The 17,687-nt window shown below is 39.7% G+C and overlaps 1 protein-coding gene across 2 annotated transcripts in view; it reads right to left on the bottom strand.

The window, feature by feature from the left end:
• MEGF11 (multiple EGF like domains 11) overlaps nt 1–17,687 on the bottom strand; it is a 265,958-nt gene that overhangs the window by 178,031 nt on the left and 70,240 nt on the right. For both annotated transcript variants that reach the window (XM_061446583.1, XM_061446582.1), the window contains one exon: nt 16,881–16,981. In XM_061446583.1, the coding sequence (XP_061302567.1) occupies nt 16,881–16,981 (101 nt within the window). The remainder of the gene's footprint in view (nt 1–16,880; nt 16,982–17,687) is intronic.

Raw genomic sequence — 17,687 nt, 5'->3', positions numbered from 1 at the left:
CTGATGGAAACATTTTGCTGTCTATTCTGATTTTGGGTCATCACACCAACCCTCTGAGCTATCCATGATGTATTTAAATCCCATTTTAAATCACAAGCGAACTTTCAATAATCCTACGGGACAAATCTTCCTCCTTTTTATCCATCAAATCACATGAGATCAATGACCAGAATGTTGTCTCATTAGGACGACTCCAAGATCTTTCTAGATTAGTCATTTCCTTCCTAGGTTTGCTGTATGTCAAAAAGGCAATTTATTCTTATTTCATATCTTGTGTTTAGATAGTATTGCAGAGGGCATGAAATATTGATAACTAATTCTCTAGTCACTAATTGTTCTCATCTTTTAGGCATTTATTTTACTTGAGTTGGAGTTTCTGAAGATATGAGGCATCCTCATCTACAGCTGTAGGATGGAATTAAAGACAGGATATTCGATAAACAGGACTTTAAAGTAAAGAAATACACATCTTCATGCAAGCATTTTAAAAAGGCTGGTTATCCAGAACAAGTCCACATAAAGAACATCCACATACATTTAGGCTGTTATTAAAACTACAGCGTGCTAAAAGATACACAGCATGCTGGGATATACTTTGAAAACTGTGCCCTCTGTAGCTGTATCTGAGAATACAGTTCTCATTGATGTCACTTACAGACTAGTTTTACAAGAGGTATGGAAATCAGCACTGAGGTTTTTCTGTTGCCTGTGTGGACAATTACAATAATAACTCTTCCTACATGTAAAACGTGCAACTTGTTATACTTTTACTCAGGCCAGGTTCTCAGCTCAAGCCATAGGGCATAGTTTGTGAGCAAGAAGGTTGATGGTGACTGTTTCTTCACTCTTCCAAGTAACAAAACTCCTGCTTATTACTGCTCTAGATATATTTGATTTAGCCACACAAACATATTACAACTTAACTATGATAACATAAATATGAAATATTAATAACTAATTAAACTAATAAAGCTAATTTAATCACCCAGCTCTGCACAGAAGTGCTGATGTCTGTAGCAGTGCTCCAACCCCTTGAGACATGTGCTATGTGAGACTTACAAGTAAGGCTCAAGATAGTATTCCTCATTCTAAAGCAATCATAGAATCACAGAATGGTTTCAGCTGGAAGCTTAAAGCTCAGCCAGTTCCAGTCTGGCCTTGAATATTGCCAGGGATGGGGCAGCCACAGCTTCTCTGGGCACAATGTGCCAGCGCCTCAGCACCCTCACAGGGAAGAGCTTCTGCCTAAGAGCTCATCTAAATCTACCCACTTCAGTTTAAAGCCACTCCCCCCTGTCCTACGAGTGAACACACAAGTACTGTAGAGGACTGCATCTTTGGGTTTAGGTGCTTTAGGTGTTTTAAGTCCCACACAGCTTCAGATGACAATGTTCAATGCGCAATTAAGACTCAAGCACGGTAAAGACACTCCTTGAAACTGTGGGCTCTCTCATCTCTGTTTATTAGCTCGCTAAAAGCAAGGTAAAATAAAATAAGCAGCTATGAGCTCACTAGCAAACAGTCATTTAAAGTTGTGAAATTACACAGGACTAATCCTATCTGCCTGGTTCACAGAAATCCCCCCTTTTTAAAAGGGGATGCTCTGATATAACCCATTTTATCCAAAGAAGCAAATAATCAGACTCCTGCACTGTCTGATTCCAGTCAGGCCCGTAAAGGTCCATATAAAGGTCGTATTAGGGTAGAACTCTGAAGTTTTACCATAGCAAATAAAATTGTGAATCTCCCCTATTAAAGGGAAGCCTTGCCTTGCTCTAATCTTTAGAGTTTAAATTAATTTTTCATTCTATTAACATTCAACATAATAGGATACAAAGGTCCCTAAGGCATTCTTCATAATATACTTTGTACAGTGGTTTGCAAATGATCTTACTAGTTAATGGAACTATAAAAATTACTTGCACATAAAGGTCAAGAAAAATAAAGGTAAGTATATAGTTTCTGACACTGTCCTGTTCAACACTCGGCTAAAGGCCCCTGGAGTAAAGAAAACTTGTGCTAATGCAAGAATATAATTCCTCCCAGTATAATAAGCCCAAGCAGTTCAACCTTTGGAATTCCAGACTTTTTATGTCTGCATTTTCCCTTGACCAGTTCTCTTGAACAATCCAGCACCTCATTGATCAGTTTATAATTAGCATTCTTGGCATGAGTTGAAGATCAGTTCGTAGTTTGATGCAGGCTGGTAATAAAATGACCTACATCAAAGCCCTGCCAAAACGCCATCTTCGTAAGGATGCATTCAGCATGAATTATTTGGCCATACTCAAGGTTACACAGCAACTGCTCCTTAGCATGGAATACAGTCAACAAAAGTGCTGCAACGATTCATTTGATGCTTATCAATCCTTTTATAATTACAAACAGTGCTTTTTTTAACGTATAAGGTCAATCCTCAGGGAAACAGACCTAAAGATTAAACTCCTTTCACACCTGAAATGACTGCATAGATTTCTCTAACACTAGCACTTATTTTTTAATTGTTGTCTTGAAGCTGAATTTAGGTGCACTAAATGGGCTGTCTGTTTCTCTTATCTACAAAGGGACGAAATAGCCAGGATATTGCTGTTGAGGAGTACAGTGCTAGAGTGGAGCAGACTCTTCTGGAGAATACTTTCATTGCAGAGTTACTTCAGCTGAGGGGCACCAAAGTTGGATTCTCTCTGTTTTCCTTGGGGCTGCATTCCTCTGTATGGACCCAAACTAGAACTTTGCAGAGTTTACCCTGCTCATTCCCATGTTATCAACCCATTGCCTTCTTGTACTTCGTTACACAATGTAACTAACACATGCCACAATTACCTTCTCAGCCTCTCTCCTAGAGGTAAAATGCATTTAGAAAAGAGTTTCATTCTATGGGAATAAGTACGGACTGACTCCCATGTGTTGTGCTTGCGATGGAATGTGGTGACATTTGCAGCAGTGAACCCGGAGGAGATCACACCCAGCACATTCCATCTCTTTCCCACTTCAGCTGGTGGGACTTTGTGGCGCTAGACAAGGAAAATATCTTGGAAATAAACAGCAGTACAAAGCCTAAAGGAAGGCAGCGTAGAAAGCAGGACACCAGCTTCATGAACTGCACTCATTCACAGCAGTGTGAGCTGCTGAAGAGGCGTGCTGGAGTGTTCCGTACTAGCTGGAGTTCCCTGGGCGCTGTGGGCTTTCTGCCCAGGGATTGTAATGCAGCCAGGAGGTGACAGAAAGCATAAAGAAATGTAGATACATTATAATAATGGAAAACATAGCTAAATGAAGATACAGATGCTACTACGTGAGAGCATCTTACACAGAATGAATGGGTCTGTTGTGACTGCACACGTGGCACAAGGACATTGTCCCCAGACTGCAAGTTCTTCCAAATACTTTTTCCTGCCATCCCTTAAGCAGTCTCTGCCTGTATTTCTTCACTAGACACTGATCTCACCCAAACTCTGATCAATATCATTTGTTTGCTGTGAGCCAAAGGTAGTCCTGTGTTTTTTTCTGTTATATTGCTAGGATTCTAATTTCAGGTCACCTAATCAGTTTGCCCCATGCTTGTGTCATGGTGTAACTGAAATGAGGACAAGCTTGATAGTGTTGGACTATACAGAGCCAAAGCTTAATGGAAAAAGTGATGTTTTCCTTCATTATTTCGTATGTGTCCCTGGAACAACTTGGGTCATTTTAGCACATTCCTCCAGTCCCCTGTGTTGCTTTTAGGGGAAAAAAAAAATGATTCTTTCAGGTGAACCACCAGTTATCTCACGGCCAGTGGTTTCAGATACTGCAGAGAGGTCACAGGAGATGAAAAAAGATGAAAAAGATGCTTGCCCCTTTTCCACTAGGAATCTGTTCACTCAGGGCCACTCTGGTGTTTCCATCTTAATGTACTGGCCTAAATCCAGGTTGTGCTGAGTCTACAATATTGGCTTCATTAGATAAGCCTGGAGTCAGCTTTTGGCTAGATTTTCTTAGGATGTGCTCAGAAAAGGGGGAGTTGATAGTAGAAGAAAGATGACTACAGCTAAAGCACCCAGGTGGGTTTTCCTCATTCTTAGATTATTGCTTATTTGCTGAGCGGAAGATTCCCTCTGTAAATCACTGCCTTTCCATCAGGAATCACACTGATTAGATGGTTTCCTGGATAATTGTTCCAATGAAGTGGGATAATAGTTCTTTGCATTGCTTAATGTCTGATTCTATGGTCATCACTCAGGATACATCCATTAATTTATCACCTTGGATAGCACTTTAATGCATGGTTCAGCAACTTTAATTCATAAAGGTATTAAGAGATCTCAAAGCCTGCTAGCAACCCTTATTTTTCATCTCCTTCTTGGTACCTGATGAAAATAATAATAAAAAATACAAACCCAAGGAGATCAGTGTGAGCAAAGGAAAGATGAGACTGATGCAGATCATGCAGCAGCCATGGATTGCAAGATCAGCCCCTTTTCCTGCAGATTTGGAATAAGAGGCTATGCATCTATGCAATCAAAACAGAATCAGTGGTCTTTCTTGCCTGGGACGTGGGGAGTCTCTGACCACTGCCTTGGTGAGATATTGATCTGTGGAAGGTAGCAGCTAGGTTGTGTTATCCTCAGTCTTGACACCCTGCCAAAGCTTAGGGAGTTGGCTATGCCAGAGATGACCTGTGAATGTCTGAGGTAAAAGGATTGAGGAGACACATTTTAAGGATTCATCTTCTCCCAGGAGCAGAATCTGACATACATTAGCATCATTGTTGACAAAATATCAGTGAATTCACCAGGAGGTGAAGATTTATTAATAAGCATCAAATCTAAGATAGTTTCAGCTCAGATTTCTAGTACAGTGTGGGGCTCTGATGAGTAATGTGAAGGTGAACACAGGGTCCCCCATCTTCTTGTCATGGCTGAGTGTCCCAGGAAGATGACATGGGCTAATTTACAGGTCTTAGAACAATTCCAGCCAGACCTCCGTGTTTCAGACTCCCAGGTCTCACACAGGAGCAATGTTCAAGTTTCCTGATACTGGAGAAATTAGCGCTGATGAGAATCTAGTTTAGTCTGTGTTGTGATCTATTGCCTGCTGTAGGTCTTACTGTAAGGAATGGCTTGGGAAACAGACTGTGCCAGGGGAAGGTCAAGGTAGAGGAGAAGCAGGCGCTTTTTCTACGTGCCCTCAGAAAAGCAAGACTGGTGAAGCACTTTTTGGAATTGCAGTCTGGTTAGTTCTGAGGAACAGCTGAGCTGGAGAGGCACGTCCCTGAGATGGGAATGGCATCGCATGAGTGACCATGAAATAGTGACAGTAACAGAGGAGAAGGTTAGAGCCCTGCAAACAAAGAGGTTGATGGAGTCACACATTTAGCAGACTCTTTGTATCATTCTGATGCCCCATTGGCTTCATCTGCTCTTGCAGAGAGAGGGAAAGGGAGATAGTACTTACCATTTAATAATGTTTGAATGAGAGCTGAAAAGCAGCCTCCTAGTAGCAGCAAATGTCAGAAGAGCAGAACCGCGGTCAGGAAGCTGAACCGCTTTGTGTTTGGTTGTGTGAGTAACTGAAGAGCTCTGCAGTACTTCAAAAGTACGAAAAAGGGCCGTTGGGAAGGCAGGGCTCTGAGCACTGAAGTGCATCTGCCCTGCAAAGTGGACAGGTTACAAGGTTGGGTAAAGCAGCACTGATGTGTTAGTCCGTAGATAAATTCTGCAACGCAGCTCTAGCAAGAGGAATGACTGCAAAGGCAGGAGGGATGTAAGCTCCAGAACTAGGCAAATTCTGCACTGAAGGCAAAGATCTGTTTCATGCCTGATTCCAATAGATTCGTGACCAGTTTCACATAGGAAAGGAAGACCTTAGACCCAAGGTCAGAGACGACACACCACACATGGGTGTCTCTTGCTCATCCCCAGTGTTCCATAGGGATCATGAGATACAAGTACCCGGGCTTGCTCTGTGGGGAGAAGAGCGAAATTCCACTTTCAGGTGAAATCCTGATCACTGTAAGGTAGTCACACTCCCAAATCACTTACCATGGTTAAGGCTCAGTCTTTCTCACTGTCACTACAGAAAGTGAATCTGAGCCCACAGAGAACTCTTTGAAGATCAGCTAAATATTGATAGTGGTTGATCATTTAAGGCCTGCAACTGATGTTATACATTTTCTGCCATTGCTTCAACTAGAAATAATCACTGCATTCTACCAAGTTGAGAGGAAGGACTTCTGCTGAGATCAATTCTGCTGATCAATGTTCTAACACAATATTATTCTGTGGGATAATTTCAGCATTTAACTTTTTGTGGTAAACGATTTCCCATTGTCTCACTGCATGGTTCACAACAATCATTATCACTAGTTCAAACTCTTAATGAGGTTAAGAGAGATCCTGAATCAGCAGAGCAGAATCTATGACCCAGGAAAGCTTTTCCCCTCCTGTGCCCTCTGTCTATTCCTTCCACTTTGGTAAATTGACCAACTCTTTGCAGCAATTTGTAGAAAATACATTTTCACTGGTTAATTTTCTACTGGAACTTGATTCATCCAACCAGCAAAGCTAATGATAATTCCTCTGCAAATTGTGCTTTATATTGCATCTTTAAAAACAACACTTCTATCTTTTCCTAAGTAATATAGAAATATTAACATCTACTTTTAGGCATTGTCTTTCACTCTATATATGATCTAGCAGACCTCACTCCACCAAAACTAAATGCAGTCAAATAGTGTTTGTCAGCAGGAAGGTACTGGTTTTTTTTTTGAGGACAGAAGAGGGAAGAAACAATTCTTCCTTGCCAAAGGCAGTGGAAGTATTCCACAATCATTCTGTTCTTTACTTTAGGGGAATTAGGTTTTGTTACTTGAAGGAAATTCTTTACAGGCTGGGGAATAATGGCTTTAATGGCCATTTTAATGGCTTTAAGGTGAAAGAGGGGAGATTGAGATGAGCTCTTAGGCAGAAGCTCTTCCCTGTGAAGGTGCTGAGGTGCTGGCACAGGATGCCCAGAGAAGCTGTGGTTGCCCCATCCCTGGCAGTGTTCAAGGCCAGGTTGGACATAGGGGCTTGGAGCAAGCTGCTCTAGTGGAAGGGGTCCCTGCCCACGGCAGGGGGTTGGGACTGGCTGAGCTTTAAGGTCCCTTCCAATCCAAACCATTCTACAAGGAGAGCAGAAGCTCATAGCCAGGATCCCTGCCAGTATATGGAGAAGCAGCCAAACCTACAAGAAGAAGAGAAAACATAACCTGGTCTACCAAACCACCTGTAATGGCAGTTACTATCAAACAACACTCAACAGACTGCTGAAGCAATGACTGTTCTCCACTCAGGAGCATGGGTACCTTCATCTGCAATCTGTCCCCTCCAGGAGTTGTGCTGGAATGGAAAGTGAGCTGCCAGTTGGAAAGTACAAAATCAGAAACTAGCTAAAAGTGAGAAGTCAGAAATAACCAAACATTTCCATCATAGAAAGACTGGAGGAACGTACAGCTGAGGAAGATGAGGACGGCAAGACTCTCAGAGGTGCTAGAGCAGACAGTGAAAGACATGAGTCTAAACAGCACCGTAAAATAACCAAGTTATCTTGCCCGTTTCTCTGGAATCACCACCCCAGAAGTACAGTACTTGCATATTTAGCTACAGGTTACCTCCCCTCAGGGCATTAAGTGAATTTCTTTGTGTACGAATTCCATATTGCCATTCCTGAGAAATATTTCTTATAGGATTTGGTAGCATTGCTACATGCCCATAGATCTCCGATTACTGACTTGCCGGTCTCATGCCAAGAGCGTTCTATTTTCTGTCAGTAAATGACACAGCTCCACCGCTGATTGATTTTCATAGGCAGAGACTATGTGCTATGTATCAGAGTGAGGATGGGAGTGCCTCAAAAATGTTCCTAAAAGATCGTAAGTAGATAGACAAAGACATCTGGCCTGCATGATACTTCTGGCTATCTTTGCTGAGTGATGCAACACCTAATAAAACTAAATTACTCTGATTCTCCCAGATAAATTTTAGTCCTGTAGCACATTGAATAAACTATTGATTTTTTCAAACAAAATCTTTCTTCATTCTTATTCCAAATTTCATCGAGCCAATCTAACAATAATCCTTTCTTTGTTTCTCCCCAAAATAGGATGAATATGGACACATTTCTAAAGGCAAGCCCATCATCAAGGCCAGGCTATTAGATGGCATGGGTCCCAGAGGGCCAGTGCTTTTCAGACTGCAGTGAAGATCAAGCCACACACTCCAAATGAAGGTCACCCTGATGAAATCAGGGATAGGAGTACAGTCTGTTTGAAGATCATGTTATGAATAAGCTACACTAACAGTACTGGGGATGGAATATTTAAATGCAGACACTTTTGACTTGTCCCACATTTCAAAAGGAACCATAGTGATGTCTTCCAGAGCAACTTAGGGAAAAGAACTGCAAAAAAGACCTCAGGAAACAAATTGTTGTGTAATTATAGGGGCTGATTTTCATCCCAAAACACTAGTCTAAACTCTTCTGTACCCAGCTCTAGACTGCAGATTGGCTGATTTAGGATCAACTCCAATCCCTTAGTAATGTCTAAGTGTCTAGAGAAACTTTCTACTAATGATACAAGGTAAAGTGTACTTCTCAATTTCTGTGATTCACACTGTTGCCTGAAAATAGAAGAATGGATCTGGGAATAAAAACTTCTACCTCCATTATCAGAAGCTGCTGAAGATGTCTACCCTTTACGAGAAGGTAAATATTACATATCATTTGCATAAACACAACTATTATACAGTATTTGGTGGGAAAAAAAGATCATTTTGGATACCTTTAATAATGCTTTTAAAAGAAATTCTATTTAAATTGTAGATTCTCCTAACCCATGGCACCTGTCAATGCAGCTGTAGTGATATCAGATCCTAAAATAGTACCAGTGACTTACTTCAGCAGAGCTTGGATATTGCACTACACTGCTGTAACAAAAAGCCTCCTTTTGTTGCTTGTTATACTGAATACCCAGTTTAACGTCTTTACAAATTTGCTTATAATGTGTTCCACAGACAGTTTCTTCTTTTTAATCAGAAAAAGAGCTCTTTATTTGACTCCATTTACATACTTAACTTGAAAGCTTTTTCAAGTAAGGCTATCTTTAGTGGGTTTGCACATGAATTTCTGGGCATGACAGTAATGAAAGTAAATCATATTATTCAGCAAGGAAAAAAACTTGATAAAAAGAAGGAAAGCTTTGGGATTAAATACATTGAAAATACCTCTTGACTTAGAGCATCAGAGAAAGTGAGGTTTGCCAAAGTGAATGCCTGTGTTAGAAATACTGAGCTGAAGATAAATTATTCAGAAACGTGCAATGGACTGGAGTTTCATGATACATTTCCTTGGGGAGGTTTAAAAATCCTTCAGCAAAGTGAAAAGTATGTTCAACAATACACAAATATGAAGTGAAATGCTATAATCCTGTAACAAAGAAAAAGAGAATGTGTGAGCAGTCAGAGTATCTGGTTCTAGAGGAAGCATCCATGGCTGGTTTCTGCTATCTGATTAATACTTTTACACTGTATTACTAGAGTATTTAGTGTTAACACATGGTTTTCAAGCTATCAGCCAACATCATCATCTTCTTTCATTAAGAATAATTAGGGAACCAAAAATGAACACTGATTTGCCAACTGACTCTACTGCAAACCTGAAATGACCATCTATGTGCCCTTTGGGTTTTTTCTCTCTTCTTCCACTTCCTTTTTTTCTTATTAAATGTTTTTTAATCTCAATCCACAAGTTTTCTCTTTCTTTCACTCTTCCTTTCCTATTCCACTTTACTTTCCCGCCAGGGGAAGCGAGAGCAGCTGTGTGGCTCAGTGAGTGAGCAAGCACTGTGTTAACCAGTGTGGTTAACCAGGTACTGGGCTATGCTATTAGTCTATTTTACACCCTTCAGACATTCTTCTTGTGGTGTTGGTTCATTTTTATTTACAGATTCAATCTGACAAGATGCCCAGAAATGAGGAAGAGGGGCAAATGGCACTTACACTTTCTTCCAGTTAGCAAGGAATCTGCATAGAACAGTTCCCCCTCCCCATCTGACTGATGGCTTCCAGACACCTGGAGTTAATGTGTGACAAAAACTCTGGAACTGGTCAGGGCAAGGTCACAGCCAGGGGAAGCTACAATAGGAAAGAAGTGGGAAAAGATACTATCTCAGATTTTTAATGTGCATCAGAAGCTCTTTCTAAAGGCCATCTAGATTTAGGTAACTTCTTTTCCTCTCTATCTCCCCCTCCTTTCCTATGTCTTCAAAGCACAAGGGAAATAAATCTATTAAATGGGAAAAAAAACTTCAATTTTAAACATGTATTTCATTTCACACGTCTATCTTCTTTCTGACCCTATTGATTTCAATAATTTAACCCAGCTCACCACACATCTGGACTACGAATGAACGTCTTTTGGAGAGAAAAAAAAAGTCTTCTGGAGTTCTTTGCCGCCATGATCCGACAAATGGCCAATATCTTGTAAGTATACATCCTCAAAACCAGTGCAAATCAGCTTTAACAGCACTGAGCTGTATTAAAGAAGAAAGAGGAAGAGAATTTTCAAAGGGAATCAAGACATTAAAGAAGATGTAGAAGTAAGGATGAAGTAACTGAAGATACCCATTCCAGCATGGTGGATCTGTGCTGATTTACACACCTAGGGATCAACCTGCTAAAAAGTGGGCAAATTAACAGACTAAACTGTGCATGGCTCTTGCTCTGAATTCAACAATGAATTCACATCTCTATTTTTTGTATGTTTTTCTGATTATCTTTTTTCTGATCCTGCTGAAGCTCCCAGGCATCCAGTCCATTAACGTGAATACTGAGTAGCTCTGGATCCAGTGCCTCCTTCTGTGTCTACCTTCCCAGTATTCTTTTATACTGATCCAACTGAGATTGCCTAAAGCAACCAGAAAAGCTCTTTTACTGCTACACTTGCAACAGTCTAAATCTTTTTCTAACTATAATGCTTGTGTAATTTTTCCTCTGATATTTATTAAGTCCTTTGAGACATTATACAGCTTCAGCAAACCCTCTTCCTGACTTCATGCTACCTTCGTTCTTTTGTATGAACATTTTGTTTCTCCTCCTTCTCCTGCATTTCTTGCAGAAGTCTTTCCCTTATTTCATTACTACTCCCCACCAGCATCTTTGCAAATCCATCAGCGCCCAGAAGCTGACTGCAAATGTAAAATGATGGATGAGACATGAGAACTGATTTTTTCACCTTCTCAGCAAAGAGGTCTCTCCATTATCTTTAGACTAAATAGTAACTCAATGTCTTTATCTATGCCACAAAATGAGCTGACCTAATCATAAGGCTTTCTCCCTCTTCCTATCCTACCTCCCAAGATGTTCAGAAGGAATAAGCAAAGGCCTCTACTGTTTGCAGGCTGTGACCTGCCCCGCTGTGTTCTGTAAAATGAGGTATCAAGCATTAGTACGCAGCTCCAAGGTTACACCCTGAGTAGGGTAGCAGAAGTTGAATGCAGATAACCAGTTCTGTTGCATACTCCTTCTCTTGCTGTCCTACCAACTCACCTGAACATTCAATAGAAAACAGGGATTCCTCCCAGTCATCACACATTGGTAATAATGCTGTTGCTAATATGACTATGACTACTACTATTAAAAGCATAATTTCTTAATTCCTGTACAAGATCCCCTCACATGTGAATGCAGAACTTAAATTATTTTCCCCATATTCTTCACTGGAAAAAGATGTATGGAGTCATCTCAAATGCATATAAAAGGAGAAATTTCAAAGAGTCCCCTACTGTCATTTAAACTCTATAATTAATAACCTTATATGTAGAATGGCCTTTCCACGCCATTTTCTTGCACTCATACATCCCAAATCAGATAGAGAAAAGGAATGTCCCCTGATACAAAGTATCTATGTACTGCTAGATCATTTCCCTTAATTTATGTTGCATTATTGATGTACAGAATGCTGTACTTGAATAATGTAACAGTAAGTCTCTTACAGCAAGCACCAGCTTTAATGTGTGTCTATAAAGAGAAGAAAAATGTATTTCCCAAGTCCAGCAGTTTTCAAACAATGTATTTTCAAGTTACAGGGATGCTCACCATGAGGAATTTAGAATTGACATGAGAAGGGAGGGGGACAACATTTCTTCTAAAATGTTAATGAGCTTCTGCATGACAAAGTGAAAATAATCAACAAATCTGACATATGAACAAATGCTATGAATATTCAGGAAGTTTAAGCTGCTGATTCAACAGTCTGTCAGAGTGTGCAACTTCTGCACTGATCACATAAGCTATTATTTTTCTTTTCATCACAAGTACACTCCACAGCGGTGTTGTTGTAACATACACATTGAATTGCAAGGACTGTAATTCATCCAGATGGCAGGATGCTCTGGCATTGTTGTTCCTATGGTACAGATGTTTAACAAACCAGCCATATGGCTCCAATGAGATGGCCCTTTCAAAGATCACAAAAGCTATGAGACATGTAGCCTTGGAAAAGGGAACACAGTCGTGAAGTATGAATGTTCCTATTGCTACAATCAAAGCATACATCATGCTATGAAGTTGGTGTGTCTGATGGAATGGCAGGATTTATGAAACATTATTTAAAACCCCCAAAAGTATCAGGTCCTAAATTTGCACAATTTCACCAAGTCAGCTATTAACAGCACATTCCTCATTGGTTCTGAAATCCATTAAAGGTTTCAGACATAGGCTGAAAAGATGGGCATATAACTACCTGCAAATATAATAATGTCCAAGTGAACCACCACTCTAGGTGACAAACTGAGATCCAACCAGTGAGACCACGAATTTCTCAATCAAAAGATGTGTCAAAGTCAAGGAGCCCTGAATGATGGTTGTGGCAATTGTAATGTGGAAAGTTGAATGTTGAGAAACAATCTGAGATCAATAACATCTTGGCCGAGAAAGGAAAGACCCATGGTCAATCTATAACTCTACTGAATTTTGGCAGGTTTGAATGATAGATAAGTGGCACTAGTAAGATTGTTTAATCGCTAATCCTGTCATTATTACATCCTGTCACATTGCATAGATTTAGACATTAGAAGAGGGTAAGGTAGCAGAGTGAAAAATAAAACTGTTAAAACTTAAAATCTCTCAATCTGTGAAGAAAAGGTGAATTCCCAAGTTTGTGTTTCATGCTGGTTTTTTTCTGCCAAGAACAGCAGATGTTGCAGTCCTGTCTTCCTTTTCTCTGATGCTTGGGTCTCTGACCCTTTGTTACCTAGAAGAAACCTCTCTTTTATATAAATCTGTTGTGCAAGAATAAGATTAATATGGACAGCCTGAACAAAGCATTGGTCTCCCAGACAAAAGAGTATCCATTTAGTACACAGGGAATCTTTCCACCTGACATGTTCTTAAAGGGAAGCATTCTATTACCATCTACTCAACGGGTAAAAACTACAGAAGAGCCACATAATATTCCTTTTCTTGGTCTTTTTTTTTGACCAGCAAAGTGGTCAGAGGTGCTTTAACTTCCACAGATACCATCAGACAATTTGATTTTAAAACATCCTTATGCAAACCTTGAAGGGCAGTTGAACCCTGTGGTGGTTTAAGGAAAAGATTTTCTGCAGTTTATGCATTTGCTCTGCCAAAAGCTTACCTTAGCATACAAAGTACAGGCAATCACAGTTGCTCTGATTTACTACCCAGCCTGTGCTGTTTGTTTTCAGGGACAGCTCAGTGAGAAGCTATGTCATGTACAAGAACATTCAGAGAAGGGGAATCAATTTGCAAAACTACCAGAATGGAAGCAACCATTTTGAAGACATCAATGCAAAAAATATGCAGATGTGTATTTGCAGCATTTTTCAGGTGGAATTTTTGGAATACCATTACCACTTCAAGATATTCCAAGCCTTTTATGGGCATAAAGGCAATTTCATAGCCCAAAACTGCTTAGCCTAAGTGCTAATGAACTGGCCAGAGGTATAACTTACCAGTCAACAAATTAATTATTTGACCTTGTGCCTGAATTCCACATTTTCTGGGGCAGCAGCATATCCAGAACTCAGAAAGGCAAAGAAAACACCAGAGTGGCAGAGCAAGAAGTTCTGGGTCATCCTGATTACATAGAACTGAGGGTAGATTTTCTTAGACCAAACCCATTTAGTAAGTCCCAACAGGAGAACAAAGATAAAACTGTATATCTGACATTGCTTTAAAAATAATAAATGAGAAGGGAAAAGATCAAAACAGTCACTGAAAGGCTTCACTCCTGCTTTAAAATCCAAGAAACAGTCATTAATAGAGATTTAAACTCAGCCTTCTCTAGTCTAAACATGTCACTGTTAATTACAAAGCTATTTAACTTTTGCAAGAAATAAAGACTGCTATTAATGAAAGAAGAACCAATTAGCCTTTAATCTACACAATGTTTTTTAATCAAACTTTCTTTTGATCATCAGGCTCACTGCGGGATGTATTCTCTCCTCCCCATGCTGTAGTGGCTTCCATGATTGCTAATGGAATAGATTTTAAAGGGCTGGCTGGGTTTGGAAAACCTTCTCTGCAGGGCTGGAGCTTCCTTCCCCTCTTTGTGGCAGTGGGGCTTAGCAGAAGGATGCTCATGTTGAACAGTGCTGCCCTATGGAAGCACAGGAAAGTGGGATGATTTTGATGGTGTCTCCTGACCTCCCTCTTGTAGCTGCTGCCATTAAAGGAAAAGGCACTGAACATGTCTGGAGGAACGTGGGACAGTAGTGCTAGACTAGCTTGGTAGGCAACAGAAGACAGCATCAGTTTAAAGAAAAGAAACAAGTGGGTAAGGGAAGGTAAGGAAAGAGGCAAAAGCAGGGCGGTGCCTCCAGGAACAAAAATGGAATTCACTGCTGACTGTAAAGTATGATGAATGGAAGAACTTGCTTGTTGGCACAGGAATATGTTGTGAAAAGAAGAAAACAAAACTAACAGGACAAGGGGTATGTCATACCTAGAAACAGGAGGTATGACATGAAAAGGATCACAATAGCAAAATATTGTTAAGCCTTCAAACTGATGCTTGCAGGGTCAGAGAGTTTCAATGAGGTTTTTTGGTTGGTTGATTGGTTTTCCTTTGTGGCTTCTTGTGGTATCAAAGCAGTAAGATCATAACGGAGAGCTTCTTCCTTTACATCATTTCCCTTTCAGCAGCATTTGCTGCTCAGATCTCCCAGGAAGGAGGATAGATAGAAAATGGCCTTGAGGCATGCACTTCACATTTCTGACCATGCAGATCATTCAGTGTAAGAACCTGACTCCTGCACATGTGAACCTAAATATCACCCACACTGTTTCAAACATACAACTGGTCTGACCAGATACCTGCTGTCTTGTCCTGCATTAGCAGAACTCGGGTTTATGGTCTATGCTGTTCTTTCTCCACAATATTTGTCTGGCAGCAGCAGGACTCTTGAGGATTAATACTAACCAAAAAGCACTTCAAAATAAATATTAATATCCTCATAAAATCAGAAGATCTGCAGAGATCTCCTGTTGTTGCAACCAGTATGGCAATTAAAAACCAGAAAATAAAAGACATTGATAGATTGCAGAGAGAAAAGTGAAAATAAGTATGTTCTGTGCCAGACAGGATTTTGAGTCACAAAATCAAGTTGATAATAAAAGTGTGTGGAGCAATTGCTGAAATGATAGTGACCCCAGAGGAGTTTAAAGGTAACTACATACTGAACATAGGAAGGGCTTCAGCAATTGGTCATGCTCAATGCTTTTCAGAACTTGAGTAACAGCACTTCACATTTCAAAAGATCAAATGATTGCTCCCTCTGTAAAATCAGGCTAATTCTACCAGCCTTATCTCAAAGGGTTGGTAATTTTGCAGAGTCCAAAGCCCCCTCAAAGTAACTGTTTGGCATAAAGGTCATTTAAAATGAGATTAGGGCCTATTCATGTTTCTGAGGTGCTCCTGTACTACATTTTAAATACAATATAGTTACTCAGATAAAAACACCAACACAGCTAGATACAAATAGCTTTAAAGCACTGTGTCAAGATGTATAAAGTTAGCTGGATAACTGTATTACTTTAATATCTAAATTATTCTGTGGCATTTTAAACCTGTCTATAAAATTTGGATTCTGATGTTCATCAAAACCTTCTTATGTTTTTTCTTATGTCATAATCCCATTCTAACAAGATGTAGACAAGAGATTCCCAGCTCCGCTTCCTGAGCAAAGCTGCAACACTGATAACACACATTAATGTACAAGACATTATTAACTAACAAAGCTTTTAGGTGTTCTTGAATGATCCATTTCACTTGTTGTCCCCCTCAGACTGACCTAACACACTCCAGAGCTTTTTATTGACTTAAACAGTGCAGACAGGACAAAGTTCTGACATTTGTGAAGCTTTAAGAAGAGCAAAATCATTGACAGGAACCATGAGAAACAGTGAGATTTTAAATGTTTGTACCTGAACAAAGAACTTGCCAAATTAAGAGGCAGAAACTTTATGCTGCTTAATAAATTCTGTGACAATTTACATGTAAGTGTGGTTTTAGTTCCCCTAATTCTTTAACATTAGTACATACGTGCATAAATTACTCCCCAAAGTATGATCTGATTCAATAAAGCGCTCAGGAATTTGATTAACAGCCTCCCCAATGATTTCAGCAAAATTTTGCTTAGGTACTTGGAATACACATACTGAACTAACCTGAACTGTTCAGTATCTGCAATCCTCACTGAAACCAGTGGCACCTGAAGGTTCTGAGCAGCTCTGAAAATCAGCCTTTAATATTACTACCACAATACATCTTTAATGAGCCTACAGCTCCTCCAAAAATGACTTTTAATTGTCAGATCTGAAGCAAAGCTCTGTACATACGTATACAGTAGTCTCCACTTTCGTAATATCCAGGGCAACACTGCGATCTTCGCCGATACATAGTTCTTAGTCCTCTTCGATAGGCTGTTTTATAACTTATTCTAAATGGCAAGACAGAAAGCCATTTTACAATACAGAAAATCAATGCCTACTGTTGGAATTATATTTGTGTTAAATTATAGTAAGGATAGCATTCAATAATTATTTAAAATGCATGAAAGCTTTTGATATTAAAAGCCACAATAAAAAAAAATCAATATTTGTTTTGAAACTTGAAATATAACTTGTATTATAAACACAGTACTCGTGACAGTCGATCACTGCAGCTCTTCCTAGGACTGCTATCTTAAACCATTTCCCCAGTCCTAAAGCAAGGGCAAGGAGTATCTTTGAGAGCAGATGATTCATTTCTGCAAATCAGCAATGTCAGCTATCACCAGTGGAATGAGCAGAATCTTCCACTCTGTCAGTGCACTACACAAGCCATTACCACGACGGAAACTGCTCTCACTACACAAAATGAAAAGTTAACCCCAAGTGATTTCTTCCTGCTTGCTAACCCTTCCAAGGCACTAATGCCTTGCAAAATGCCATTATAGTCCCAGTGGAGTATTTAAAGCGTGTTTTCTCCACTGCAATATGCGGTTTACAGAAATGGTTTTAAGCATTCTGTAGCTTCTCTAGACTCATTCATAGAGTTAGCAACGATACTACATTAGAAAAGGAATATTAACAGACTGTTTATATTGTATACTATATATTATATATCATATATTATATACTATATATCATATAGTATATATTATA

The sequence above is a fragment of the Pezoporus flaviventris genome, unplaced genomic scaffold (genome assembly GCF_033815535.1).
Source record: "Pezoporus flaviventris isolate CSIRO_AGI_PZ_B2104156 unplaced genomic scaffold, CSIRO_AGI_Pfla_v1 ptg000006l, whole genome shotgun sequence".
Taxonomy (NCBI): Eukaryota; Metazoa; Chordata; class Aves; order Psittaciformes; family Psittacidae; genus Pezoporus; species Pezoporus flaviventris.
This window is presented reverse-complemented; position numbering and strand designations above follow the sequence as displayed.